The sequence below is a fragment of the Poecilia reticulata genome, chromosome 17, assembly GCF_904066995.2.
Source record: "Poecilia reticulata chromosome 17, P_reticulata-male-v2, whole genome shotgun sequence".
NCBI classification, from domain to species: Eukaryota; Metazoa; Chordata; class Actinopteri; order Cyprinodontiformes; family Poeciliidae; genus Poecilia; species Poecilia reticulata.
In genome coordinates, this window is record NC_088846.1 from 7,459,271 (window position 1) to 7,486,628 (window position 27,358).

General features: G+C 39.5%; 2 protein-coding genes and 1 long non-coding RNA gene across 7 annotated transcripts; 2 read left to right on the forward strand and 1 right to left on the reverse strand.

Moving 5' to 3' along the window:
* Positions 1-3,128: 3,128 nt before the first annotated feature.
* Positions 3,129-5,752, reverse strand: LOC103478936 (uncharacterized). Of its 2 annotated transcripts, XR_535872.3 has the most exons (3): positions 4,311-4,886; positions 3,719-3,832; positions 3,129-3,624 (listed from the first exon to the last, which is right to left on the reverse strand). It is a non-coding gene; the product is annotated as an uncharacterized LOC103478936 (long non-coding RNA). The 2 variants fall into 2 exon arrangements; XR_014084417.1 differs by having other exon boundaries at positions 3,129-3,832; positions 4,311-5,752.
* Positions 5,753-11,718: 5,966 nt separating this feature from the next.
* LOC103478935 (uncharacterized protein CXorf38) lies at positions 11,719-16,952 on the forward strand. Its single transcript, XM_008433082.3, has 6 exons — positions 11,719-12,438; positions 12,526-12,660; positions 14,453-14,575; positions 14,671-14,820; positions 16,029-16,226; positions 16,342-16,952. Exons 1-6 carry the CDS (start codon positions 12,232-12,234, stop codon positions 16,462-16,464), a joined length of 936 nt encoding a protein of 311 aa, XP_008431304.1. The 5' UTR covers positions 11,719-12,231; the 3' UTR covers positions 16,465-16,952.
* On the forward strand, positions 16,380-26,791 carry LOC103478934 (SH2 domain-containing protein 1A-like). Of its 4 annotated transcripts, none has more exons than XM_081598123.1 (5): positions 16,380-16,476; positions 21,219-21,433; positions 24,767-24,827; positions 26,241-26,382; positions 26,599-26,791. In XM_081598123.1, the coding sequence occupies exons 2-5, from the start codon at positions 21,282-21,284 to the stop codon at positions 26,646-26,648; spliced, it is 405 nt and encodes a 134-aa protein (XP_081454249.1). In that variant the 5' UTR covers positions 16,380-16,476; positions 21,219-21,281; the 3' UTR covers positions 26,649-26,791. The 4 variants fall into 4 exon arrangements, with proteins under 4 accessions (XP_081454249.1, XP_008431303.2, XP_081454250.1 ...); XM_008433081.3 differs by having other exon boundaries at positions 21,219-21,424; XM_081598124.1 differs by having other exon boundaries at positions 16,381-16,476; positions 21,222-21,433.
* The last annotated feature ends 567 nt before the right edge of the window (positions 26,792-27,358 follow it).

The following is a 27,358-nucleotide window of genomic DNA, read 5'->3' on the forward strand; positions in this document are numbered from 1 at the left end:
ATCTCCAAGATGGCAGTTTTGGTGCAAACGTGACAAAACCTGAAAGATTAACTCGATACGAAATGTTCATCACAGTAGTGAAGCTTCAAAGTAATCATTCAAGACCTGACTGACATAATTCAGTTTTAATTTCCAGTTCTGGGTCCTCAGTGGTCTCCTGTTTCAGTGTAAGATTTCCCCCACGTCAGGCTTGATGAATCTCTGTTAATAGCCATCAACGCAAGAGCCTCCGGTATTAAATGTACAGCCGGTGCTTTGCTGTTCAATCTATAAAAAACAAAACATCCTAGAGGAGTGTAATTCAATATAAATTGTAATCCGTGGGACGGTGCTTCTGTTCCTCTAGAATCAGAAGTTCCAGGTTGCTGGGAAATTGCAGCACCGAGAAACTCCGCTGCGTCAGGAGAAACGCCGCTGACAGCGTTCCGGGTTTGGACGCTCGTTGAAAACAGTCGTGCCCCGGATATGGAAGTGGAAGGTTGCAATGTTAAGTGATTTTTTATATACACTGCTCAAAAAAATAAAGGGAACACTTAAACAACACAATATAACTCCAAGTAAATCAAACTTCTGTGAAATCAAACTGTCCACTTAGGAAGCAACACTGATTGACAACGGGGACCCTCGTCGGGTCAATCAGTGTTGCTTCCTAAGTGGACAGTTTGATTTCACAGAAGTTTGATTTACTTGGAGTTATATTGTGTTGTTTAAGTGTTCCCTTTATTTTTTTGAGCAGTATATATGTATATATTTATATATTCGGTTGCTTTTGACATTCGTGAGACGTCTCTCCGCTCGGCTCAGGCTCGAAATAGCAAGAGGGTTATAGTCGCTGCTATTCCTCCGGCGAGCCACTGCGGTCTCGGTTGATGCATGGTATCTGTCAGCCAGTCCCCGGTGTATGCCTTCAGCGGCGGCCTCGGGGACGTCGGTGCACACAGCTGCCGGCCGGCCGGCCTCCTCTGGGTGTTCAACTCTGCTTTTCACTGCAGGCGGCAGGTGTAGCAGCTTGGTGATGCCACCTCTCATGAGGGGCACCGCCTCCACTCGGATCGGGAGGCAGATGTGGTCCCACGACACGGAGAGCTAGAGAAGACCTTTCCCTGGAACTTCCTGAAACATTACTGTTAATGTAAATAATTAAAACTAAAAACTAGCTGGAGTAACACCGTTTCAAATTAACATTTTACAGCAATGCCAACTTTTGTCACTTCCTATGACACTTTCTATGGTCCAAGGTATTCCTATTACACTATTCTTCCAAAAATAATAACACACACCCCTGACTTGGCAGTGTCTGGAATAATAATTTATGGAATCCCTAAGCCAGCAAAATGCACCTGGGAGTCCAATTAAACATATACAATCAACCTGATCCAAACCGCTCTCTCCGGGTCCCCAGAGTGCGACCTATTTGATCGAGTGCGTGACTAAAAATCCTTTCAGAGTAATTTTTTTTTTCTCTCCCCGGGTTTCACTGGCGTGTTGAATATTTGATGTCTTTTCCCTTTTCGCGGGTCTATCTGTGTTTGCTCACCTTCGTAGAAACAAGTTAAAGTCTGAGCCAATCAAACAAAAAAAGCAGATTGCCTTTCTGTGAAGATCCAATCTTTTGATTGGCCCTCGCTTTTCGGATAGATTATGGATGTGCTTGATGTCGCGCCTTGTTTTGACTTGGTTAATTATGAATCACATACCAAAGCTTTGAGCTAAATAAAGAGTGAGGTCAGTGTGTTTTTGTGGAATGCCTTGCTGCCCTGTGCTCTCTCCTCACCCTAACCATGAGGTTACTCTGCCACAGGTGGCAACCGTGGAACCATTCATCTCACACTATCCCCAGTATTACGCAAAGGTTAAATTTTCAAATAAAACAAATGTTTATCTGCAACTTTTTACTTGCAACAGTCATGCACATGTCAATTAGGGCAAATCAGAATGATCAATGGACCTGACACGGATATTTTTGGGTTGTGGTAGGAAGCCAGCTGTTCCACAATGTGGTCTTGAATTAACCCAATTAAACTGAACTACATTTTAATGCAGTAAAATAAAATACAGAGCAAAATAATTCAGCTCGTGACTCTTTTGAGTACTTTCGCTTGACAAAAATCAAGGATTAGACAAGGAGGGAGGAACTGGGATGTTAGACAAAAGAAGAATGGACAGAATAAAATGCCTTTGTAATTCTAAAGATACTAAGGTTTTGCTCACTTTTAGTTTCTCTCACATTGAATCCCACATTTCATACTACATGTGGAATAGCTAAATGCTACTTTCCATACTGAGAAGTTGGCAACTCTACAGGAAACAGAGAACCCCCCTATTTAGCTCACTCTCTTCTTCTGACTCTGCGACACGTGAGAAAAGGCTGCACATGTCAGATAACTTCCACACTGCAAAAAGTCCCCTTTCAAAAACAAGAAAAAAAAGTACAAAAATAAGGTACAATTTTCTTAAAATAAGAAAAATTATCTGCCAACAGAACAAGAAAATTTATCTTGTCAAGATTTTCTAAAACAAGAAAAAATATCTAACCAAGATAAACCTACAATATCTTAAAATTAGTGTATTTTTACTTAAAACAAGCCAATTTTACTTATACGAGTAAGATATATTATCTTATTTTAAGAAAAATTATCTCAAGTAAAGAAAATGTTACTCGACACTGAATTTCTTGAAATAGCGTAAAATTTTCTTATTTGAAGAAAAATGTTCTATGTATTAAGAAAATAAATCTCATATATTCTATTTATATTAGTAAAATTGGCTTGTTTTAAGTAAAAATACACTAATTTTAAGATATTGTAGGTTTATCTTGGTCAGATATTTTTTCTTGTTTTAGAAAATCTTGACGAGATAAATTTTCTTGTTCTGTTGGCAGATAATTTTTCTTATTTTAAGAAAATTATACCCTATTTTTGTACTTCTTTTTCTTGTTTTTGAAAGGGGACTTTTTGCAGTGATATACCTAAATCTAGTTTATTTTTATTGTTGCATAGGATTAAAATATATATTTTGTCACAGCTTTACTCAAGGTTCTTATGCTAAGACAAAAATCCAAAAATTGATCCTGTGAATACTGGAACAAGAGATGTTATTGGCTTGCTGAAATGAAGACATGAGTTCAATTACTTTTAACATATTTATTACGTTTAAGTTTCACATAAGCACAATAAAACATGACTACTGGTAAGAATAAAGTCTGGATGGGCATCTGATTCTGAAACAATCTTGTAAAATGACAGAACAATGAAGATCTGACACATCTGCCGCACTCATAAGATGCACTAAGAGTCAAGCAAACCAAATTGTCCAAAGCAAAAAAAAATCTTGGGATTAGATGTCAACAATAGGAGCTTCCTCTGCAATGAACTTCTTCCTATCAGCCATAGCCTTTTATATGTGGAAGTCTTGCCTCAGTTACAGACGCTGTTCTCAAGACGTCTGTCAGCAGCACAGAGAGGAGTGGCCCCACACACGGATGCTGAAAGGTGTAGTAGCTATGATGTCCTCCTTTCAGAAGATCAGGGCAGGCAGGCATGGTTCCAATGGCCAGTAGAAAGTTGGTTTCATGATCACCACAGAGCTGAAAAGTGGTCTTGTTTGAAGTTGTTGGGTCATCTGCTAATTGGAGCACAGACAGAAAAACAATCACAAAACAAACCACGTTTTAGGGACTAATCAGTGTAATGATGAATCAGTATCATAAATTTCTTACCTCAAGAATGTGAAGGACGCCGTCACTTGCAATTCCCAAAGTTTCTTGTAGATGGTGCAATACGTGATTGACATGTGTCTGGCATAGGCTTCACCATGGCAACAGTTTGGTTTACTTGAAAAATAAAACAAGTCTTATTTTAGTTCATGTGCTCAATTACAATATTACATGAATTCAAGATGGAAAGAAAGTTATTTTAATTAAATCAAACAAGGACTACTTAAATTCACTAATTAAAAATAGTGTTTAAAATATCCTGGTAACAGTGTGGAATATCTAACCTTGTAGACTCATTGCATTTAAGTTTTTTAATTACAGCACATAAAACCCCCTCAAAGTTAGTGAAATACTAGGCGGAATTGCCCTTTAACCATTTCCCGAATGAGAAGCCACCTTAGCTATGTTAAAAAACGGAAGCTACCATGAACCCGTGTCGATATTATTTTTAAGCCACAGCTATTGTGGTTAATAACTGTTCAAAGCTCATATTCACAAGAGCGGCTCTTTAACCGCGGATGAAAATTGGCATTTCACGACATGCTAACTAGCTTCAGTTAGCTTATCTTAGAAAGACAGACAACTTTAAACTTACCTCTGAGTACAGCAGCTGTAGGGTCTATACACGTAAAAAAGTCCTCCATCTTCATCCATGTCCAACCGAGATTAGAAAATTTGCCAAAAGAAAATCTTATAAAAGTACAGTAGATAAAAGCTTAGTTAGGCTGTTACAACTGAATTAACCGTTAATGAGGGCAGTTAAATGATCTCTGGCGTTGCCGTTAGTGATGTGCGGATTGATACTGAAATATCGATTCTTTCGATACCAGAACTTAATTCTTTAAAATCTATTTTCAGATCCAAGGATCAATACTTTCAACACTTTAGTAATTTGAGATAATGTAGATTAACAAGAGCAAGTTAGAAAGTAACTAAATTATTGAGATCTAGCCGAAATGAAACGTTGTTAATGGGAACTACTTTTTCTTCCGCCTGGTGAGTATGTAATGTGCAAGGACGTAATGCCCAAGCGCAGCGTGCTGCTGACGCTCACTCACTCAGAAATGGACATGTTGACAGATTATAAAAAAAGTGACATGGAGCTATTTCAGCTGCCATTTTATAGTAGTTTTAATAATTAACCAATGATGTACACTGCTCAAAAAAAATAAAGGGAACACTTTAACACTTAAGTGAACACTTAAGTGTTCCCTTTATTTTTTTTTTTGAGCAGTCTATTTAGTAGGGTTATTACTTTACTAATTTTGTTTTTTTTAGTTTGCAACTCCATTTTCACATGTTTTGTATATTTCTGCTGAGTTAAAATAGCTTATAGTAAACAAGATTGTTGTCTCAATGTACTTCTGAGTTTAAAATGAGTGCATCAGAGTACATTGTGTTCTTTTTATGAAGCCAAGATATGGATTACATTTATTTTTTATTTAATTAAGAAACAAACTAACTGTCTTTGCACAAAGTATGGGATCTGTATTGCCAATACCAGCTTAAATTTTACTCGGTATTGGATCGGAAAGAAAATCTGTTGTATCGAACATTAATACTATCTCACTGACATTTTGGGCGCTTTCCCATTTGGATTGTATGATGTCATAAAAGGGGTTACAAACATGATGAATAAAATATTGTTCAAACTAATATTAGTAACTTATATTTCAAATTCTTACTTTATAAACCAAAAGTTAAAATATTTATCATGACATTGAGCTAATCAATATTGTTGATTCTGATCTCATTGTGTGGAAAACCAGCCATTTCAAATCACACATCAATAGAAATGTCATGACATGTCAGTGAGAGGTCCCACATCTTGCATCAAGAAGATCACTTTAAGGTCCACAGCAGACGGAAACATGCCAAGAATTATCTTGATATATAAACTGATATTGTCTCTGAAATTGTTGTGTTAAATGTCAACCGTTTAAATATTAAATTATAATTTCCAGTACACTCTGCCAACTTATACAAGAATATAAGTTCATGTTTTTTTTTTTTTTTTTCATTGACAATAACACAAAGGATTCCATTTGGACATAGTCTTTTAATTATCTGAATACATTTCATTAAGTATGTGATTTCGCTTTCTGTGCTTGAAATAAGAAAATTTTACTTATATAAAATAAGTTCTAGACTTGAAGTTTGATTGGTAAATATTGATATTCTAGATTCTAGCACATATTTACTCATAATAAGTAATATTTTCTTAATATTAAGCTTTTATATCTTACTGAGATAATTAAGTACAAAAACACTTAAAATAAGAAAAATATTCTAACATAAATCCCTCTTGGTGAGAAAAATTATCTTGTCAGAAAGAAAACAAGAAAAATCTCCTTAATTTAAGATATTTAATCTTACTAAGATTTTAGTTTTTGCAGTGCAACTGTATTGATGAAGGTGCAGACCTCATGTCATATTACCTGAACTACTTGGACACTCAGTTGTGTCGGCCCTATTGCTAACAAGCTGAAAGGGGGCACATCGCCACCTATCATTATGGAGTCAGACATACTTGAGGCGAAATGGATTCCCATAAAATGATTTAATGCTCATACAAGGTCAGCAGTCCAATTAAATGAAGTTGAGCTGAAGCCGTAGCTCAGCGGTGCATGCAAATGTTCTCCTTTTCAGCGTTTCTGTTGGGAAGTAGGACCTTGATGCTAATTTTCAGCAGGTAGACCGTTAGATGGCATGGCTGTAGCAGTACCATTTCCATTGGCTTTGTTTATTTTTCTAATAAATGAACAGTAAATTACTTTCAGGTGAATCAATATTCAAGACTTAGCTCAAGTTTCTGAGAGTGTTTATGTTGCTAACTTTAAGCTAAGCTAATACATGCTCATTTTAGCCCTAGCAGGTTTCTTTTGACAGCCAATATTTATAATTTGGAAGAGGTGTATCTTTTGACAGTGTAGTGGAAACATTGGCTCTCTCAAAACTTATTTGAAACTTTCTATCTTCAGCATTATTTTAGCTCTGGTTAAGTTATTTTGAGTGGATCTTCAGAGATTGTTGAGTAAAGAAGAGGAAGAGGAAGAGGAAGCTGGCATATTTGCTCAAAAGGTACGTTCAGCATCTCCAATGATTCAGTAGAAACTGTCGGATGTGCTAAGGCCATTTATAAATATAGGTACCTATAGGTAATCCAATCATAATTCAATTTCTTGACATAAAGGTATCAAATTGGATTGCAAAGCCGGGTCAAGTTAATTGTGCCTTTTTGCGCATGTGCTGTCAGAATTGCCATCAGGTGCTTTCACTTCGTATTAATGGTTTTCTTTGACAATTTCCCTCATTTAAATGCAGAGCCAAGCAGAAGCAGGGGAGGCGATGAGAGAGGAGCAGAGCGGGAGAAGGTTGGAGGGCAGCTGGAGGAAGAGCGAGGAGCAGCCAGGGAGGAATTACCTGACGCCTAAAATAAAAATCAATTTAAATATTTTAGCAAGGCTTTCACCAGGACCAAATTCCCATGGTTAAAAGTGAAATTTGTCTCCCGAATCAATCAGTTACGTTGCGGCAATGGAAATAGAAAAACTTTAACGAGAGGTAGAACTGGCAGGCTCAGATAACGATTTGCAAACTGAAATTGCAGTGAACTTTGCAAATAATACATAGAACAACATGTGTTCCTGCTCTGGTATTAGGGATTGTCCAACCCACGTTACAACAAAGTGATGCTCTGTTCGGCACATTTCTCTAAGGCAGGCACTGGACTCGCTTCTCTGCTGTCCAGGCCTGTCCAAAGTGAAGAAAGAATATGAAGAACTTTGACACAGAAATGCAAAAACTGTAGCTTCACATCCAGAGACAGCTCATTTGATATCAAGGTTTCAGTCCTCGTTTTAGATCTTCCTAACTAGAGAGCGCGTCCTCAGATGGAGTCACGACTGAACTGCTGAACAGCTTGCTGAACGTGGCCTAATTATGCTACCCTTAAAGTAAGTCTTGTGGGATTTTGTGCGGATGAAACGCTGGGTTGGAATTGTCTTAATCAGATGAGGCCAAGCTTTTCGCAGAGACCAAGCTGCCTCACAGGTTTTCTTTACAGGTTTTTACTGTCAGGAACATCAGTCACCGAAACGAGGTGATGTAGGCTCTCAAGTAGGTGTATGTTTGAGAGGGATTGGTTTAGACATAGGGATAAGGTGGGAGGCTTAATCTTTGAGTGAACGCTGCATGTTGCTCTCCACAGAGCTATGAATAAAAATATGTTCAAGCAAAATTCGAGTGAAAGACAGATCTGTGAGAGACCTAGTTTTTCACCACAACACAAAACCGGAAGAAACGGGAACAAGTGAAATGAACGCATATATAAAATTATTGGACAGACGCATGTTTGCCTATCTCCTTCTCCATTGTTTTTTTTTATATACAGTATATATATTTTTGGTTTTTTTCTTGACTGTTCCACAAATAATTGAATTCAACTATCAAACATACATACAAGAAGTCAATGGTGGTGAGGTCAGACCTTAATCGACTCAAACTGATGACCGTTCAATCTCCTCCAGGATTTTCTGCTACAGAGCAGAATTTATGGTCCCAAAAATTACAGAAAGTCATCCAGGTCCTAAAGAAAAGCATGATCTACTTTCTCTGAAATGGTGAGTTAGGGTTCATCACTCACCAGAATATTTCCTCTAAAGTCCTGTTGGTCATCAAGATGTATTCATCATATGTTACATGGGCCTTTGTGGTTTAATCACCTTAGAAATCCAGATGCCATTTTTGCCCTGCCTGTTTCTCACTGTTAAATCATAAATAGTGGCTTTTACCGAGGGACGTGATTAATCAATGTGCTCTATGTAATTTTGGTAGGCTGGTCACTCTTGAGGTTCACCACTATTCTGTTTTGTCCATTTGTAGACAACTGCTTACGCTGTGGTTCACTGGAGTCCCAAGTCCCTCAAAAACAGATTTGTTTTACTTTTTACACATTGTTTCAACCTGTTCTTTTCTTTACAAGTTTTTTTTTTGCTCCAGTGGCCTTTATTTGACAGTGAATTGACACAAAAGTGGGTTGTGAAAGAGGGGAAGACATTCTGCAAAGGTCAATGCACCGGGGCAGGGGAATATGATGGCCACATAGAGGACTGAGGCCTCTATGTGTCTTGTGCCACCGCTGCACCCCAGTTTCTAACCTGTTCTTGAATGTCCACGCCAGGATTTGACGTGTTATTTCTCTTTAATATGTTTTTGCCGGACATCAAGGTTTCTGATTAATTATCCGAAACAATTGTAAAACCCAGAATCTAAAAAAGTAGAAAGCTGCACCGGGGCAATTAGTTTTGCAGTTCAGCCGTCTAATAGAAAAACTAGTTGATCAAATCTTTGTCGAATGCGTTGTACTTAATTAGCGAGTTCTCTTGAACCGTGGAATACGTAAAGGAAAACTTTAGTAAGAGCAGTGCTGAGAACATGAGAGAATTTCAGCAACTGAGTCAGGAGTGAAAACTGTGAATCTCTTTGTTTCAACATCAACTAAAATGGTCGGACCACTAGGGAAGGCACAGATTCTCTTAAGAAGTGGATAACTACCAGAGGGCCTGTAGACTACTGACAAAAAAACAGCGTTTGTATAAAAATAATATCTTTATTGAAAGTCTGCATATTTTCACCAGCTGAAGACTGGCAATGTGTCAGCACCACCTACTGCATTAGCTTTTGTTTCAATCAGCAGACGTGGAATACTCCTTCTGTTTTGTTCATGATTGACGTTAGGATAGAACAGTAAATGGGTATACGATCTGTCATGGAGTATAAAGCTGAGCAAAATGTGCAGCTCTTGATTTACCGGTTCATCTCTCTTGAGATGGATCATGATCAAAAGAAGGAGAGTGAAGCGGCTGAGAGGAAGGTTTCATGGCTGGATTTGGCGTTGGAGATAAAGTGAGAAACTCTGTGTCAAGGAAGACGCAGAGCCTCCTCGGCCACTTAGAAAAAAATCAGCTGAGGTGTTTCGGGCATCTTTATGGAATGCTTCCCATCTTCCTTTTTGTACGATTTGCTTCGTACAGAGAGTCTGGACCATTGGCTATTGAGAAACAATTGCTTCCTGGAAGCGCAGACTCTGTTGAAGTCTTAAATTTGACCTTATTGCTAATGTTTGGCTGAGGCGTGTGTAATGCACCAGTTCAAGGCAGTGAAGCTTACTGGAAAATGTTCTGCACTGTAAACAACCATCCTCTACTGCGGAGAGTGAAGTACCGAGCCAAACAAGATGGCCGTTAATGTTAATTCAGTATTTGGAAGATTCGACTGGAGCGGTACTGCATAGAAAGGCAACGACCCGGCTAACTTGGGGGAGAGCCCCGGCCAGATCCAAAACTTGCTGGAAGGGCTGGATAGATTTGTTGGAGACACTTCTGGCCTGCATGAGAACACCTTTGAGTCCCATGTTTTTGGAGAAGTTACAACCACAAAGATACTTTCACTTTTGATTTTTAATCCTGGCTTTAGGATAGTAAAGCAATCCCAGATCAGTCAACCGTGGCGACTCGGTGGTGGTGACACATGGATGTAAAAGTCTAGTAATGTATGCAGAAACATTATCATGACCTTATGAGTACACATGAGAACCTTGATCTGGGTCCTGTGCTGAACTGGTAGTTTGTGAAGAGTAGTCAGGTGTTGCATTGGAGCCCATATGGGAGTCAACAATATTGCAGTTCAATGATTTGTAGTACTTTCACTGAGAAAAGGTAATAAGGGAAATGCAATAATCAATACAAGAACGGATGAATACATGAATCACCATTTCCATCTGAGCATTAGAAATGATACACCTGGGTTTCCCAATGTTCCTCAAGTGAAAAAAGCAGGAATAAACAACATCCTTCACATATTATTAAAACAATACAGCACCATCTGTATTGTTCTTATTAAAAATTTATTTTTAATAAGAAGCTTAATGTATGAGGCAACCGAACTCAAGTGGTCAGAAAATGAAGGAACCGAGTTATCTGCGGCACAGATAAGAACCTGTGTTTTTTCTTCATTCAACTGGAGAAAATCATTATTTGACCTTCATTTGCTTGATTTCATATATCATTGTAGAACAGATAGCTTGGCAATTGAATGGGGTTTAAAAGTAATTAAAACCTGAGTATCGTCAGCGTAGTAATGATAAGAGATTTCATTAAAAGATTTTAAAAGACTGCATAAAGGAAGGAGACAAAGACAAATAAATTAGGCCCAAAAACAGAAACACAGTAGAACCCCATGGTTGAGAGTAACAGACCTCAAGTTAAAATTGGACTTGGCAACACAAATATCTCTGGAAGACTCTCAGTTTCACAAGCAGTACTGAGTGATCCCCGATACTAAAGGGCTGAACATAAACCTGGGATTTACGTCCAGCTAACACCAACGATTCTCATTTCCACATCATCAAACCGTTAGTCACTGGAAGGAATCCTGACGCTGTTGAATAGGCTCTTCAAAAACCAGACTGAAATATGGCTGAAATAATAAAATCATCAGAATCCCACGGTTGCTGTAGAATTTTGGCCAGGAAAGAAAGTTTTGAGATAACCCTATAAGTCGTAAGACACAATGAATCTAAGGTGGAGACTTTTTAAGAAGAGGAGAAATACACCATTTTTGAATGATGAAACCTGACCAAAATTTAGGGGGGGGCTAATACATTTTACAGGACAAGAGAAAACAACTTTAAATAGTGATGTTGGAATAATATCTATAGCAGAAGATGTTGAAATCATCCTGTCCTCACATTTGAAGAGATGACTTAGAGAAATTGAACTGTTTTATACAGTGGGCTAGTTGTGGGAAATCAAAACCTCTTTCAAATGCAGGAGATGGGCAGAGAGCCTAGTTGACTTCCACAAACATCCAGTCTTCCTACATAGCTGCTTCAGAGTCAATCAGTTTTTTCCCGCAGGGTACAGACTTGATACAGAGATTTTCATCTAGAATTTCCCCAAAATGTTTGCTAAAAACATTAGCTAGACAATCAACATTGTAACTGCTGTGTCAAGAGAAATAAAAACATGAAGAAAACTTTTCAGCAAAGTGAACTAAAATATGAGAGCCAATGAAATGATGAGTTTTAGATAATTCCATGCCTAAAGACAAATCAAAAAGGACACAGGAGTGATCTGAAATAAAAATATCCTCTATAAATATAAGTCTCACTAGTATTATTGACAGATTCCAAGTTCTCTCTGGTGACCACCCTGGTCCTGCAGGTGATGACATGAGGTTCTTATATTTCAACTTCAGATAGAAATCTTTCAAAATTAAGTTTCTCCAATTTTTCAGAGTTCTCTGCACATCATAAACTCCCTTATTTCACACATAAAGTTGTCTCCCTCCAGCCCACCTGGTTTTTCCCGCCCGGGCATCATGTAGCTACGGTAACACACCGCCATCTGGTGGCCGCCGTGCTGAACTGCAGCCAGTGGGAAGAGCTAACTACGTGGCCTGAACATTGCCCTGCCCCTTTGTTGTGTTTCACTTTATGAGGAAGTAGAGCTGAGATGGTCCGCGAGGAGTTGACGTTTCGTCTCAACGACGAGGAGTACAAGAACTGGCTGAAAGCAGGACGCTGCCTGCTCATCCTGAAGGACGGCCTCCTTCCGTTCACCGACCAGCAGCTGTCAGCTTTCCACGGAGATTTGCTCAACCAGTATCCTCTCCTGCGGAAACCTTGCGAGACCTCTTCCTGTAAACCCAGAGGAAATACGGTAGGATTTGACCACTTATTCCTTTAAATATATTCCAGTTATAACTTCTCACAGTCATTGTGTTTCATTGGGTTTCTGTACTGGTAGCTTGTCTCGGTATGCAGGGTGTGTTCAGAGTGGCAGAAAGTTATCCTGAGACATCACAGACAGCCAGATGCCACAATCCAATGGACAAACTGTTTTCCACGTTACTGGAGGACGGACCACTGGGAGCTGGCCAAGGTAGACCACACATCACTCCATCCACACGCAAAGTTAACCTAATGTCGCAGAAACGTATGCTGAAGCGAACTGCTGAACTTTTTGTTCTTTATGCCAGATTGCAGATCTAACTGACACACCGCGTCACGCATTTGTACAGTTGTGGGAGGGACTCCAAGGTTGCTTCCCAAATTTTATTCCTCTACTTCTTGTGCTTGCAATTTGTGTTGTCAATAGATGATTGAGCATAAAATGACTCATTCATTGCAAAAATATCTCCCCAAAAAGATCTGAATCTTTATCATTGCATTGAATTATTAGGTAGCTTTAGCATAGTGACATCAGAAACTCAGAGGGGTTGGTTGGAGTGAAGTTGTCTCCATGATGTCTGTCACACACTCCTCACACTCACACGGGGAATGTGCAAACTCTCACTGCACATTCCCCCTTTTTTAATTTAAATCCTCCATCTGTTGCCTCTCAGATGGATTGTGTGACGGGATTGTGTTGGCTGCCAGTGCAGAGCTTGCTCACCGGGTAGGCCTGCCACAATAACAAATTTTGCTGGATGATAAATAATGATTTCAGATATACAACCACTCTAGGAAGGATGGTATTAATCTTTGTTTTAACTCCAAAAATAGGATGGATTTATTTATTTATTTTGTGGGATGGAAAACAAAATTTTGAAAAAGCATTTAGATTCCAATCAAATGACAATGAAAACCGATCTAAAAACATATTACTTGAAATCAAATTCAAAAATTGCAGGATAAAAACAGCCAAAAACCTGCATTTGTTATATTCATGTTTAAAAACACTTGTTAGTTCTGTATTATTTTCAGCCAAAATGATTAAGAGGCATCGGAAGAGCCACTTGTAGCAGCAGACTCCCGAGCTGTGCACATAGAGGCTTACGATACTGCAAAGGTCCACTAGATGGCAGTATTGCTTCTATCTAAAATAAAAAAAACATAGGCGCTATCTAATACCTAACATGAAATCATTAAAAGAAGCTCCACTGCTGTTTCATTGTTTCAATTTTCAGGAGGTTCTGCTAAACTAAGGCAGAAACAATTAATTGTGATGAATCAGTTATTGGAAAGGCTAACTATTTTATTAACCTATTAATTGTTAACTTCTCAAGTGGCATAAAAAAAAAAATATATATATATATATATATACACTTGCCCAGTTCAAAGTCACAAAAGGAATGCTATACTGCATTTTAGGCAATAAAATATCTAGTTTCTTATTTAAAGAAGGAATTTAATTAATTACTTATTTGCATATTTTAATGTATTTCTTAGATTGTGTAAAAAAGGTTTTAATGTTTAACAAAAAATCTATAGAATCTGCTAAATGATTCATAGATAACTACTTTTTATACAAAGTGAAATTAAATAAAACATCAGCACAAAACCCCCCCAAATATATTTAGATCCCTTCTGAGATGAGATGAATACAAATCTCTCCACTCCAACACACCGGTAAGCGTATTGGAGGCTCGTGCAGCAGAAATCGCTGCCTGGACTCAGATGAAAGGTGAACCGCCTCTGCAGAGGAAGTGAAAACGCATGCAAACAAACCTGAGACGAGATGCTAGGCATAATGTAAACAAAACATCTCTGATAGGATCAGGATTCGTCATGGCTGAAGACGCGGAAACCACGGTGACAGGACGCGTTCTGGAGGAAAAAGAACCGGCTTCGTTTCAGCTCGACGTGAAGCCAACCACGGGTCCATCAGGAGGGTTTGAACTTTGCGTTGCTCGAGTTGGGTCTCCATGCTCTGCTGCTCTGTGTGTCTTCAGGCGTACATGCCACGAGGTCAGGCTAAGGTGAAGCGCGCCGACGAGTTCGACGCCTCCGCTCTGCTCAACCTGATCAACTACTGCGACTATTTCAGCTCCGTGGATCCAAAGCTGGTGAGACAGGTGAGCAGTGGAACAACAACAACAAAAAAAGACTTACAACGCGACTTCATGTCAGGACTAATGCTGCATGTTCACATCTGTGCTTCTGCTTCCAGGTGATTCAGTGCAGGAACGAGCTGATGCACTCTTGCGAGTTTCGGGTGAAGGACGACTGGATGAGGCACTACAGGACGGCTCTGAGGCACTTTGTGCATCAGCTGAACTTCGTGCCCCACATGCTGACCGTCGGGAAGCAAATTGAAGACGTGAGTTTGTTTGGAAAACAGCGGCAGCTCCACTTTCAGGCTCTTTATAATGCGCTTCCACTACAAACGTGCACAAAACTGTCAAATGTCAAGAAAACGCAATTTATTTAGCAATTGTTGTGATTCCATGAAAGCTGGAGTATGTAACTTTTCTAAAGTACACGAGAGTGATTGACAGCACTAAGACCTTCCTCCTGGCTCTGACTGGCTGTTTCTGACGGGAAGCGATGCATATCTGCAGATTGCAATTGAAGTTCAGGGGACAGGCAGGGGAATAGATTTTGTACAGATTGTCCATCTCATATTTTACTGTTACGACATGGTGACAGTTTTAAGATTAGAAAAAACATATTCCTGTGAAATGTACATTCTGCAACTAAGCCTGTCACAATAATCAATAAATTAATTAATTGCATGATAAATTAAAAGAAACTCAATAATTTCCATTGGCATGATTTCTCATTTATCTCTCTTTTTTCTCTCTCTTTTTCTACTAAAAACTAGATGAAAAGAAGTTTTCAGTTTTGTGCTTTGGTCTCAACCGGCCGTTTTCTTTGAAGAGCGATTTTGTTTACAAGGATTTCAAAATTCATTTTATTTGTTTTATTTATTTATTTTGGATATTTAAAATGTTTTTCATTCACTGTGTTAAAGTTTACTGATCTCTGACAATGTGTTCTTGCATTATTACGCCATTGCCATTATATTACTTGAAAATGGTTTCAAAACAACATTATCATTTATCGCATTAACTGTTGAACAATTTATCGTCCAATAACATTTGTTTTCATGACAGGCCTAGCGGCAACTTCAAATAAGAAACGCAATTAAAGTCAAATGTGAATAAGTTCGTTCATTAAAAATGTGCAGCGCCGTCATCCTCCTACCACTTCCTGTCGTTTTCTTTGTCTTCTCCACCAGTGTTAACATCTGGTTGTTGGTCATGTGATTGTTGTGATGCGAAAAAAAAAGTGATGTCGTTGCAGTTTTGAGAAATACGCTCATTTCAATACGACCGTAAAACTAACTCATCACAACGCTAAAACTTTTTATAAAAAAAAATATGAGTTTTGCTTTTAAATTGCCGTTTTTCCCTAAAGCAAATTTATTATCGTAATAACCAACATGCACGATTACATGGTCAATGGAAAAGCAGCAGCTGCTGTCATCATGTTTTTTCCATTCTTTTTTCTTTTTTTGTGATCCAGATGCTGACCGTAGATCTTTCGATACGCGTGTTTGGCGTCGACCGACTGGACTCCGCTGGCCCATCGGCCGATTCGGACCCCGACTCGCCGGAGTCCGGCGCCGAGTCGGTCAGTCGATGGGAAGCCGAGCTGCTGCAGGAGATGCTGCGGGAGTGTCTGTATGCTGCTAACGAGGAAGACAAGGATGTAAAGACGCATGTAGGTGGAACAAAAGCCCCGCATTTCCTTTTTTTTTTTTTTTTTTTTTTTTTGAACAAGACATAAAGAATGATTGACACACGTTTTCCCCTCCGACTCTCTGCCTGCTCCTCAGGACGCGGAGCAGCTGGAACGGCTGCGGGGCTTCCTCCAGGCAAACAAAGATCTAGGAGAGAAGTTCTCCTCCGAGCTCCAAGCTATCGACTCTCTGGAGGCTAAAGGAGGAGAAGAAGATTAAAGGAGAACCAGAGTATGTTTTACACTCTATGTGGACTTGAACTTATTGCTTGAAATGGGCCAAGGTCAGAACAAGTTGGGGAACGATTGTACATGGTTTATTGTTTCGACTGTATGCACCTATTAAGCAGGATATGGAGGACAAATGCTAAATGTAACTTTTTTTTTTAAAGAAAGAACTTTACTTTAGCTACCAATAATATTAACTGTCTGTTTATATATCTAGCAAAAATATCCAAAGATAATTTTTTTATATATATAATTACTGTTTTAATACCGAATGAGGCTTGAGTTAAAAGGCTTTTGTTTTATATGTTTTATGTTGGAGAAGGCTATTAGTTTTTCCTCCACGTTTAACTATAATAATCCTCCATTACGACAGTATGTCTGTGTTTTTAGCAATGATTTGATTCACAGCTTTGAATGTTCTCCTATTCAAACAGGATCAAAATCCTACATTCAGGTTCAAATAAACTTAAAAAAAGGAAATGTTTGATCCATTGTTTCTTTGCTGTAGTCGTGGTTCTCGGCAATAAATCCGATCCTGTTGGGAAAACCTTAAATCAGGGAATATATTTATATTTATGGTCTGAACCTGACCCGAAATTTAGGCCAAAATCAATAGCTTTATGGTTGGGTCAGGTTTCTGCGGCTTGTGTATTAACCTTAGAAGACGTACAGCACAGAGAAGTCCAAAACTGAAATGCACAATGTAAAGATGTGTTAATCTACTTGTAGAGGAGGAAGCAGGTAACTCTGTTGTGAAAAGAAATAAAGGCTCAGGCGTTTTTTAGCCTGTAACAAGTGCTGCACAATGCGCACACAGTCACACCCTGTTTTGCTCTTATCAATCATACATCTCAGCAGAGTTGCACTTGACTCACCCTGCGGTTACAACAAGCAACAAGATGGTGCTGGAAGATATTAAAGAAAAACTAAACCCAGTACAAGTTACGCTGCAGAAATAGATGAATTTAAATGATATGTCAGGTTTACTTCAGGCTCCATTATATAAATACAGTTACCGTATTTTCCGCTCTTTAAGGCGCACCTAAAAACCTTCAATTTCCTCAAAAGCCGACAGTGCACCTTATAATCTGGTGCGCCTTACAGTATATATGGACTAATATTGAGCCACAACAGGTCTAGCAACTACGGTAAGCAGCCGCTGACTTAATTTTCACCCCTAGAAAAAGAAGCGCGCAGTGCATGCTGGGATAGTTGTCAGAACGCTGGTTTGTAATCTATTAAAGTTTGACTGACCTATCTACCTACCGACCGTCTAGAATCAGGTCGTCTGCAGGTCATTTAGCACCACGTTCTCCACGAACATGCTGTGCGTGAACGGAGAAGGGTGACCATCATCATCGGCCCAGTCACAGAAGGCTCTCCTCGCCGACCCAAGTCTGACTGTTTTGTTGACATTCTTTATGTCAACAAAGTGGCTTTAGACATTCATCCGGGGTGTTTCGACTAGGGGTACCAAGGGACCAGCCCTTATACATTTAAAGCCGGTGGGGCGGGGGAAGAGAGAGACAGAGACTGCGGCGGCAGCGTGTCGGTTGGTCTTGTTACCCAGAACGCAATTGGGCACAATATCGCAACACCAACACCGTGAGTGAAACAATGACTGGGGCAGCCTACTATATAATGTACTACTTCTTTATTATTGCACATCCACATTTGTAGAGTACGGAACAAATCGCGTCCCGTATCGGTTCAATATGGGACAGGTGGAAACCGTAACTGTAGCACCTATTCTAAACGCCTTATAATGCGGTGCTACTTATATATGAAAAAAATATTTAAAATAGGCCATTCATTGAAGTTGCGCATTATAATCCGGTGTGCCTTATAGTGCGGAAAATACAGTAATTATTTTTGGTCATATTGGGCTTGGAGACATTTCCGGTGGGCTTGGGTTGGGTCAGGTAAAATATTTTATTTATGATCTAATTGGAGTTCCTGCCAAGAAGAGAAGTCATCAAGGTGCAATTTGTCAAGGAACATTTTCTCAAATATCAGCGATAATTCATCAGTCTTTGCTTCCCAGTCATAAAATGCAGCTGCTGTGTTGTTTGAGCACATTACATCTTCAGCTGCCTGGCCGTTGCCTTTCTACACAATCCTACTTGGCTCTCGTCTCCCTTCACAGCGCAGGCTGGGCTTTCTCCCATTGACTTGGATTCCTCCGGTAGAATTTCAACCAATCAGCGAACAGAAGGAGAAACGGTGAACAATAACGTTGATTTTCTGCGCCGTCTTAGTTTTAGCAATGTGAACGGAAGAAGTGAACGAAGCCATTCAGTCCATGTTGGCCTCGCTTCCAAATATGGAATCAACATTAACAGCCGCCTTGATCGGATCAGCACTTCTCTCTTCTAATTGGGGAACGGTTGTTTACAGTGGAGGCAATTTCTGGTAAGCTTCATATCACACACCACAGCTAAATGTTACAGACTGGGTCAAATTTAAAACCTTCCAAACCTCCAGGAAGCAATTTTCATTACATGTGACCCAAAGTATTCTGATTGCCAATCCTTTCTCTGGTCCTGGTTCTGGTGCCGAGAGTAGAAAGCGCCAAAGAATCCTAAGACATTAGATTTACCGTCCTGTTTCATTTCCCATCTAAAATAAAGTAAATATCACATTGCAGTGGAGCTGAAACGATTAATCGGATCAATCGTGATGTATTGATCATTGAAAAAAATCGTCAACTCATTTATTAATCGACAAGTCAAGTGGAGTATACAGAGTCAAAAAAAAAAACAAAGGCAAAGATGATATTCCGTAAAAGCAGTAATTAAGACAAATCGTATACCTATACGTATATAGACAACATATACATTTAAGACAAAAACATCTTTGTGAACGTGTTTTACAGGCAAGCTTCACCTGCTTCAAATTTACTGGAACAAACAATGCAATGTAGTTACATTTTAGGCAATAAGGTGTTTAATTTATTGTTTATTTGCATCTTTTTATGTATTTCAAATATTGCATATAAAGGGTTAAGTGGTTAACACAATGGGTAACACTTCATTTGATGGGATGTGCATAAGACTGACATGACATAACACCTGTCATGAACATGAAAGAGTCCTTATGAATGTCCATGACTGTTGTCATGAAGTGTCATTCAGTAAATAATGACTCTTTACTGCAAAGTTGGCACTTTTAATGGACTTTCAATGCAACTTTTAAAGTCATTGTCATTATTTCACGTCATTATTTACCAAATGACACTTCATGACAACATTCATAAAGACTCCTTCATGTTCATGACAGGTGTTATGTCATGTTTATGTCATGTCGGTCTTACACACACCCCGTCAAATACAGTGCTACCACACAACCACTATTTGCAGACCTACATTTTGTAATTACGCCACAAAATTTCTTCATCCTTTTTCCTGAGAAACGAATGAACTTTTGATCAGTGTAGAATATGTGAAGGCAAGTGAGACAGCAAAATGAAACGGCATCATATGAAAAGAACCGAATACACAAAATGTGGAGGTGGCAGCATTATGCTCTGGGGTTTCTCTTTACTCAGATTGAATTAGGGTTTTTTGTGAAGCAATCATATATCACAATAAACTCCGGTTATCAGCCAGTTTTGACCGAAAAGGTTCAGATGTCCTCTGGAAAGAAACTTTATCCTTCAGGATCATGACGAGTCAAAGCATGCTTTCAAAGTGGGATAAAAAAAATGTTAAAAAACGACTTTGTGAGAGGATAATTTGTATTTTTGGAATGACAATTACCAGAACAAAGAACTAAAGTTCTCAGAAAACAAGTGATGGATTTTGGAGAAGGTTTTGGTGAGGTCAATTTGTGTGTTTTCTGTCGGACTCCAACCAAAGACCGTAAAAGTCTGAAAAGACAATAAAGAAAAAAATTTGCTTCAACAAACTATGAGATAAAAAGTGTGAAAACATGCAACTAGTCTACTTTTAACAGACTTCTGTTTTTTTTTTTTTTTTTTAGCCGAACTGCACGGTATGGGTGTGAGGTTATTTCCAGACGCTGAATTTAAAGCTTCGTTTTGAATTTTAACATTTCTTCTATTCGTTGCAAACGCAACAACAGGGAAGGGGATTTCATGGTTCACACTGATTCTCGATAGATCTTCATATGTTCCGTTTAATCCTGTTGTTGCTGTTTGTCGTGCCCCGGAGGGCTGACCTTTCTCAGGTGAAATGTTTTTTTTTTTTTTTTTTAACTTTAAAACATGTGAGCAGGCCTTAGGCGTTCAAATGAAACCACAGCTGCTATTGATGTTGCGTAGCTGCGGGCGTTGGGTGGAGGGTGGGGGTTGTTTGTCCGCTTCAGGGCCTCGTCTGTTCGCCTGAATCCTCTCCTCTCTGTCCGAGATGCACATAAAACATGCCGCTAAATCATTGCATTTTATCCACATATTTAAAACACAAATCAAAGTCAGATTGGGTAAAAAAAAAAAAAAATCGATTACCTAAATTCGATCAAACGATTCAGTTTTCGTTTTCACAAAAAGAGACGCTCGCGCCTCTGAATGAGATAAAACACACAAAAAAAATGAGAATAATTGTTTTTCTGCTCCATCTCGTGAACTCCTTAATGTGGTTTAGAAAAAAAAAGATTCATCACATGCATGCTGCAGTTTAGTGTCTCTGCATGACAGAAAAGTGTGAAAACCAGAAAAGCTTTTCCTGCCTCGTATAACCTTTCGCACGCTGTCTCTCTCCCTCTCTGTCTCTCTCTCTCGTTGTGCAGCAGAGTGCCTTCACCTCCACCTGCACAGAGCGTAGCAGATGGGCACCTGGCTCTGAGGGCGTCATGGAGACGGAGGGCGCCGCCGTTCGCTCCATCTACTACGGCCGGATCGGGAGCAAAGTCACCGAGAAGCTGCTGGAGATGTTCGGACGCGACGGCAGCTTTCTGCTGAGAGACAGCGAGACGGTGCCCGGGGCCTACTGTCTGTGCGTGAGGTGACGTCCCACTTCTCGCTTTTCACTTCTCACCTTAAGATTTTGGAGGGTTTTTTTTGTTTGTTTGTTTTTATTGGCTTTGATCTAAATGTAAAAACTAGACAGACTTTTGCTGATTTTTGCCTCACGTTTTTCTCTCGGTAGCGTTTTCTCTGTTGGTCCCACAGAGGCAGGGTAAGACGCTGCCTTCACGGCTGTACCACAAATCTTTTAAGGGTTTTTTTCTTCTTCTTTTCTCGATTTCAACAGTTTTCTCACGTTTTCGATAAAAGACGCTTAGCAGAAATGAAATTTGTGTCCCTGGAAGCTTTTGCTTTGCACTCCAGCGCACAGACTTGAGAAATATAAACGTAGGAAACGGAACAAAAAGTTCCCAGAAAGCAGGCAGAAATGACTCTGACGGCCAACAAAAGCCTTCTCGTCAGCCGTGATCTCGGCGTTTCTTTTGGTCTACGGCAGCTCGGTCTCTGCCACGCCGCTCCGGCGCGCTGCCACACATCGTTGCTTAAGAACGGCTCAGTTTTCTGTAAGTGAAAGCTTTGAGAATAGTTTTAGAGGTTATGTAACAGTAGCAGCAGCAAAACTCTCTCTGCTGAGAACAGACGGCACAAAAAAGAAGTCTAAGTTCTTTTTTTAAAAAATACTTTCTGAAGAAGTTGTCATTAGTGCATCAGACTTCATGTTTTTAAATTTAGTCAAACCAAATTCCTCTGAGACCTTCCAGGCTCGTGGTCTGCTGGTGTGACGATGTGAAGCGTTTTAAAGTAAAGGGAGGTTTTTTAAGTGTAATTATAGTTAACACAACTGGAACGTCCCCAACAACGGAGCTGTGAAAAGAAACATGTAAGACACATCGAGTCTGACTAATAAATAAAATAAAAAAACTAAAATAAAAACAAGATAAAATCTCTTCAGCTGCACTGTAAAAAAAAGCAACAGAAACATATTTCTTCCTTATTTTACACTTTTTTTTAACATCCCACTTACACCAAAGCCAAAAAAAAAATTTATTCATATCTTTATCAGATTTAGGTTTAAAGTCATCTCTTTTTTTAATTTCAGCGACATGTTTTCTTCTGACTGGAAGTAATGTTTACGTTTTGGAGCGACCCAGACACAATCTTGACTTCAATCTTGTTCCGTATCTGTGGAGGGAATCGGATGAGCTCTCAAAGTTTATGACTTATGAGAAGGGTTGGAAAGTTTTGATGCCAAAAAAGATCTTTCCAGTGATTTTTAAAATCATTATCAATATACAAAAAATACCAAAACTATGTATATAAATGCAAAAGGTCAAGTAGCCTTTGAGTTTAAAATAGTTTGAAATCCTAATATGTCTAATTTCACATCTAAATTATTCTGAATAATTTCGGGATTGACGGTAAATCTTTCAGATCCTTAAACATATTTTAATATTTGACACAAAAAACCTGTCTGATATGCTACCTAAGAAAAAAAAAAGTAATAAGTAATCACCTCCTAAGCCTAATTGTGCTTCACTTGGTGACATTAAGCATTTGTAATACCTGCTAATGAATCTTTAATGTCAACATGGTGGAATTTTGTCTGTTTTTTCCGGGATTTTTTGCGGAACAGTCGTATTTTTAAAAAAAAAAATTGTGTGTCCTTGTCCGGCAATCAGAACTACGGTCCGAGTGTCAAAAATAAACAGCTTTACCTTCCCAAGAGGAGCGTTACAGCTTCAGCGACAACGCTCCTCTTGACGTGTCTGTTTTTTTGGGGGGATTTTTTCGGTTTATTTCAGTCGTATCAGAGATGGGAAAAACGTAAAAGGTAGACCTGCTGAGACAGAGACAAATGAAAACGGAGCAGAGAGCCACGGAACCACAGCGACAAACAACATGTGTTCATGTAACAGCAATGTCACAGAAAAGCACTAATTAATGTCGGATATATTTAGTGACAGCTACAGACCAGCTGTCTGTGAACACCTGCGTTCATTTTTTATTTTTGCTTTTTTTTAAGAGAGCATCTTATCTGATCCCAGGTTAAACAGAATTGGACCCGGACAGGAACCAATAACTCTTACAAAACGTGTTGTCATCCGATGCCACGTTGGAAGGCTTTTTAGCCGTGCATCTCAACTGGACTTTGACTAGGTCAGGAGATTCTTTTTTTTATTTTTTATTTTTTATTCCATCGGCTCATTGTCCTGCTGCATAACTCTCGCGTGATCCTAATGGGCGGGTTCAGATCATAATACTGCCACCACCATGTTTGACTGTTGGTAAAATGTTATCTTTCTAAAATTTTGTCAAAAGTTTCCCATGTGTTAGTTTGCAGAATACTTTTCCAAAACTCCTGGGACTCACGGAGAAGTTTACTAGCCGCTCTGAGACGGGTTAGGGTTAGGGTTAAGGTCAGGGTCAGGGTTAGGGTTAGGCCTGCAGCGCTTTAGATGTTGCTCCTGGTTGAAGTTGAATCATCGACCCACTGTTGAAGTCATGTCGGCAGGTCAACCACTTCCTTGACGTTCCCGGTTCTTTCTTGTGGATGCCGACTCTCACTGTGGTTTACTGGAGAACCCAAACACTTAGAAATGACCTTTTGACCTTTCCCTGACTGATAGATGGCAGTGAGTTAGTTCTTCATCTGTTCTTGGATTTCTTTAGTTTGAGTCGTGTTGCTTTTTGACATTTTTCAGCATGTTTGTGATTTCTTGACTCGACATCAATGTGGTTTTTCTCAGTCGCTGCTTTATCTGAGGCCAGGTTGGTTTCCATGGCTTCTTTTCATTCACACTTGAGAGAAGTTCTCTAAAACTTCAGTCCGTCCCGTCTCTAACGGCTGTTCACGGGTCGGACCAGGAACCAGAAATTGTTTTTTTTTGTGTTTTGTTTTCCTGGAAACCCGACTCATTGCTGAGACAGCCTGGAATCACAACAAAACCCTGAGAAAGGTTATTTTCTACGCTAAGAAAATAATCACAGTAAAATCACAGAGATTAAGTAGAAATTAAAATAATGTTAATGTATGTAAAGCTGCTCTGATGATTCATTTAGGAGCTACAGCCAGGTGTTGTTTCTGAAGAAATCGACCACACAAAAAAAAAACTAAAAGAAAGCGAAAGCCCCCCCTTCAGAAAATATTGGAAGCACTGATTAAAATTCAAAAATATTGCGGTAAAAGGAGAACGCTTCAGGCAAAAGCGAACCCAGTGAGCAGAGTGACTGATGTCTGCTCTCACAGTGAGTGTGCCCCCGAACATGAGTGAGTCACCGTCGGCCTCAGATCCAGATAATGTGCCCGTTTCAGATTTTTCTCTTATTTCAGTTTCACAGAAGTGGTCTGAAAGCAGTTTCTGTTTCACAGGAAGGCGCCCTTTGTACACACCTACAGGCTGGAGCGCGACGGCAGCGGCTGGTACCTCCAGGTGGGTGAACATCAGAAGAGCAGGTGACACATGTACAGACTCTGAAACAGTCGCTGTTTCCACTCATGAACACAAACGCTGCTAAACAAAAAAAAACAAAAAAAACTTCTTGTTTCTCTAAAGATTTCTTCTGTTTTGGCTTTTTTTTGGCCACAAACTAAAATAACACAAAATTAACTTCCATATATATTCAAATTTAAGATAATTGCCAAATTAATCTGACCTTATGTGGAAGGGTAACCCTTGGCAACGGCCGCCATCAAGCATGTGTGATAACTGGAGATGACTTGTTTGTGTCACTGTGGAGGAATTTTGACCTGTTTATGCTCATGGTGCAGCATCTAACTCAAGATTTAAGTCCTTACTTTGACTAGACCACTCCAAAATCTTCATAAAATTTTTACTTTGAGCCACTCTGACAATGCTTTGGATCATTGTCCTGATGTGTAATCCCAGAGAGATTGGGCTTAAAGGAGCAGCGTTATATAAAATTGACTTTTTTATTGAGATTTGTATGATGGTGTAACAATCATCAAATACATACCTGGAGTGTTGCTTTAACTATTTCATGCATGTTTGAGAAATCCTTTAATCTCCATGGCAACAAGTCAGCTCTGCAAAACGCCTGGGTGGACCCCGGGCTCCGTCTTTGAGACGCAGTGTCCAAGTTTCCAAGCTTCCACCTCACAGAACACCTTGACTTCCCCTCTCGGCTCCTTCAGACTAGCCAGCAGCAATTAGCAAACAGCTGGTGGCGCTGCACAACCGCTGAGCTCATTAAAGGAGTGACGTTTCAGTGCATCGCTGGTAAAAACGTTGTTAAAGGGTTAATAGAGGATCTAGATTGTGATGACTTCCTGAAGGCAGAGTTTCAGAAAGAGGAAGAGCTTCTTAAAGAGACAGAGGCCCAATTTCAAGACGTTAAAATACAAAGTCAAATTTCTTTTGTCATATTTGTTATGTGCACCTTTTTATTGACAACTGAATGTAATATAGTTACTTGATTGTGCTATAAAATGTGACTGAGTCTGGAACACACATACTGCTCGCTTGCATAATGCTACACTTAACATATGAAAAATGTTTTGTTGTAAGTCAGATAATCTGCCAGTGGAAGTAGTACTTTTTTTCATCACTATTAAGGAATTACTGACTTATAAAATGCTATTTATTGCTAAAAGGTTACATGTAAATTAGTTTTGACTCATTTAATGTGTCCTAAGACATTTGCACAACAAAAATTCTTGGTAAGATTTTGTGCTTTTGCAGGGTAGTCTGGCCCGGATGTGTTTGACGATTTGAAACATTTAAATTAAGTGCGACAAAAAAAAAAAAAAAAAAAAAACACGACACAAATCTGAAAGGGAACCAAAGAGATTTTCACAACTATTTGAATGTGTGTGTGTTTGACAGGATTTAAGAGGAAGACTGCTGAGATTTGGGACTGTTGAGTCGCTGATCGATCACCACAGAAGCCACCCGGCCTGCCATCAGGGCGTAGCTCCCCTCAGCCTTCCTCTGGACAGAGCGACGGTACCGAGCAACTGGATTCAAGGTGCGATGCAAAACAGATTTAAAAGCAAAAAAAACAAAAAAAACGCCTCCACTCGCTACTGCATGCTGTTATTGGTGCAGACAGACTCCCACACATGATCGATATGAGTCAGAAACTTCTAATGGTTTTGATTTACAAAAAAAAAATTTAAAAAAATGAAGAGATACCATCTGACTCACCACCTCCTGAACTCTTCCACGGTTTCCTTCTCTGCAGGACTCGTCTACATGGAGATGAACAGCGGCAGCAGCCAGTCTGGCCAGTGAGACCCCGTCGTCACGCCGACCGCTCTCAGATCATCTTCTTCCATCTGTTGATTCAGCCTTTCCCATATTTATTTTTGTATTACCGTTTGTATTTTCTGACATACCTTTTGAAATAAATGTGAAACTTTTGGTGTTTAAAGTTGTGGGAAGAGCTCTGGAGAGTGTTTTTTCTTTTTTTTTTTTGCTTGTGTGTGTGTGTGTGGTGAAGGTGTTTCTGCCTTGAATTAATGCAGCGTAATTACGAGGTGTAATCCTCTGTCTGATCTCCTGTGGTTTCCTCTCTGCAGACCTGCGTTCTTTATCTGAGCTCCATCGCTGCTTGTCTGCGATAGACGGGCTTCGGCTCGCAGCCCCGATGCTTCTCTTCAGATTTCACAGCAAAGGGATTTTCTGTGCGCTTCAGCTAATAGCTCTGTTTTGAGCCTCTTAGTGTCTGCGGCTCAGTCTCCTCCAGTGAAGGAAATGGAGAAGTGCACGGCGGGTGCGCGAGCGCGCTGCGGGACTGGTTGTTTCACCGCAAGAGTTTTTTTAATTGTTCGTTTTTGCACCACAAGCCTCCACTGTGTATCAGGTAAAACAAGAAAAGAAAAAAAAGACTGACGCTTTTGAATTGGACCGTTCGTTTGCAGGGCATGTGTGGTTTTATTTATTTCCTTTTCGTTCTACAAACAAGTCAATTATCGAAGTGTTGAGTTTGTCACCTAAACTTT

Coding starts and splice junctions, on each gene's coding strand:
- LOC103478935 (XM_008433082.3), top strand. CDS start 12,232: ATGGTCCGCGAGGAGTTGACGTTTCGTCTCAACGACGAGGAGTACAAG. Junction 12,661..14,452: donor ACCACTGGGAGCTGGCCAAG/GTAGACCACACA, acceptor GTGTGTCTTCAG/GCGTACATGCCACGAGGTCA. Junction 16,227..16,341: donor ACAAGGATGTAAAGACGCAT/GTAGGTGGAACA, acceptor CCTGCTCCTCAG/GACGCGGAGCAGCTGGAACG.
- LOC103478934 (XM_081598123.1), top strand. CDS start 21,282: ATGGAGACGGAGGGCGCCGCCGTTCGCTCCATCTACTACGGCCGGATC. Junction 24,828..26,240: donor GCAGCGGCTGGTACCTCCAG/GTGGGTGAACAT, acceptor TGTGTTTGACAG/GATTTAAGAGGAAGACTGCT. Junction 26,383..26,598: donor ACCGAGCAACTGGATTCAAG/GTGCGATGCAAA, acceptor CCTTCTCTGCAG/GACTCGTCTACATGGAGATG.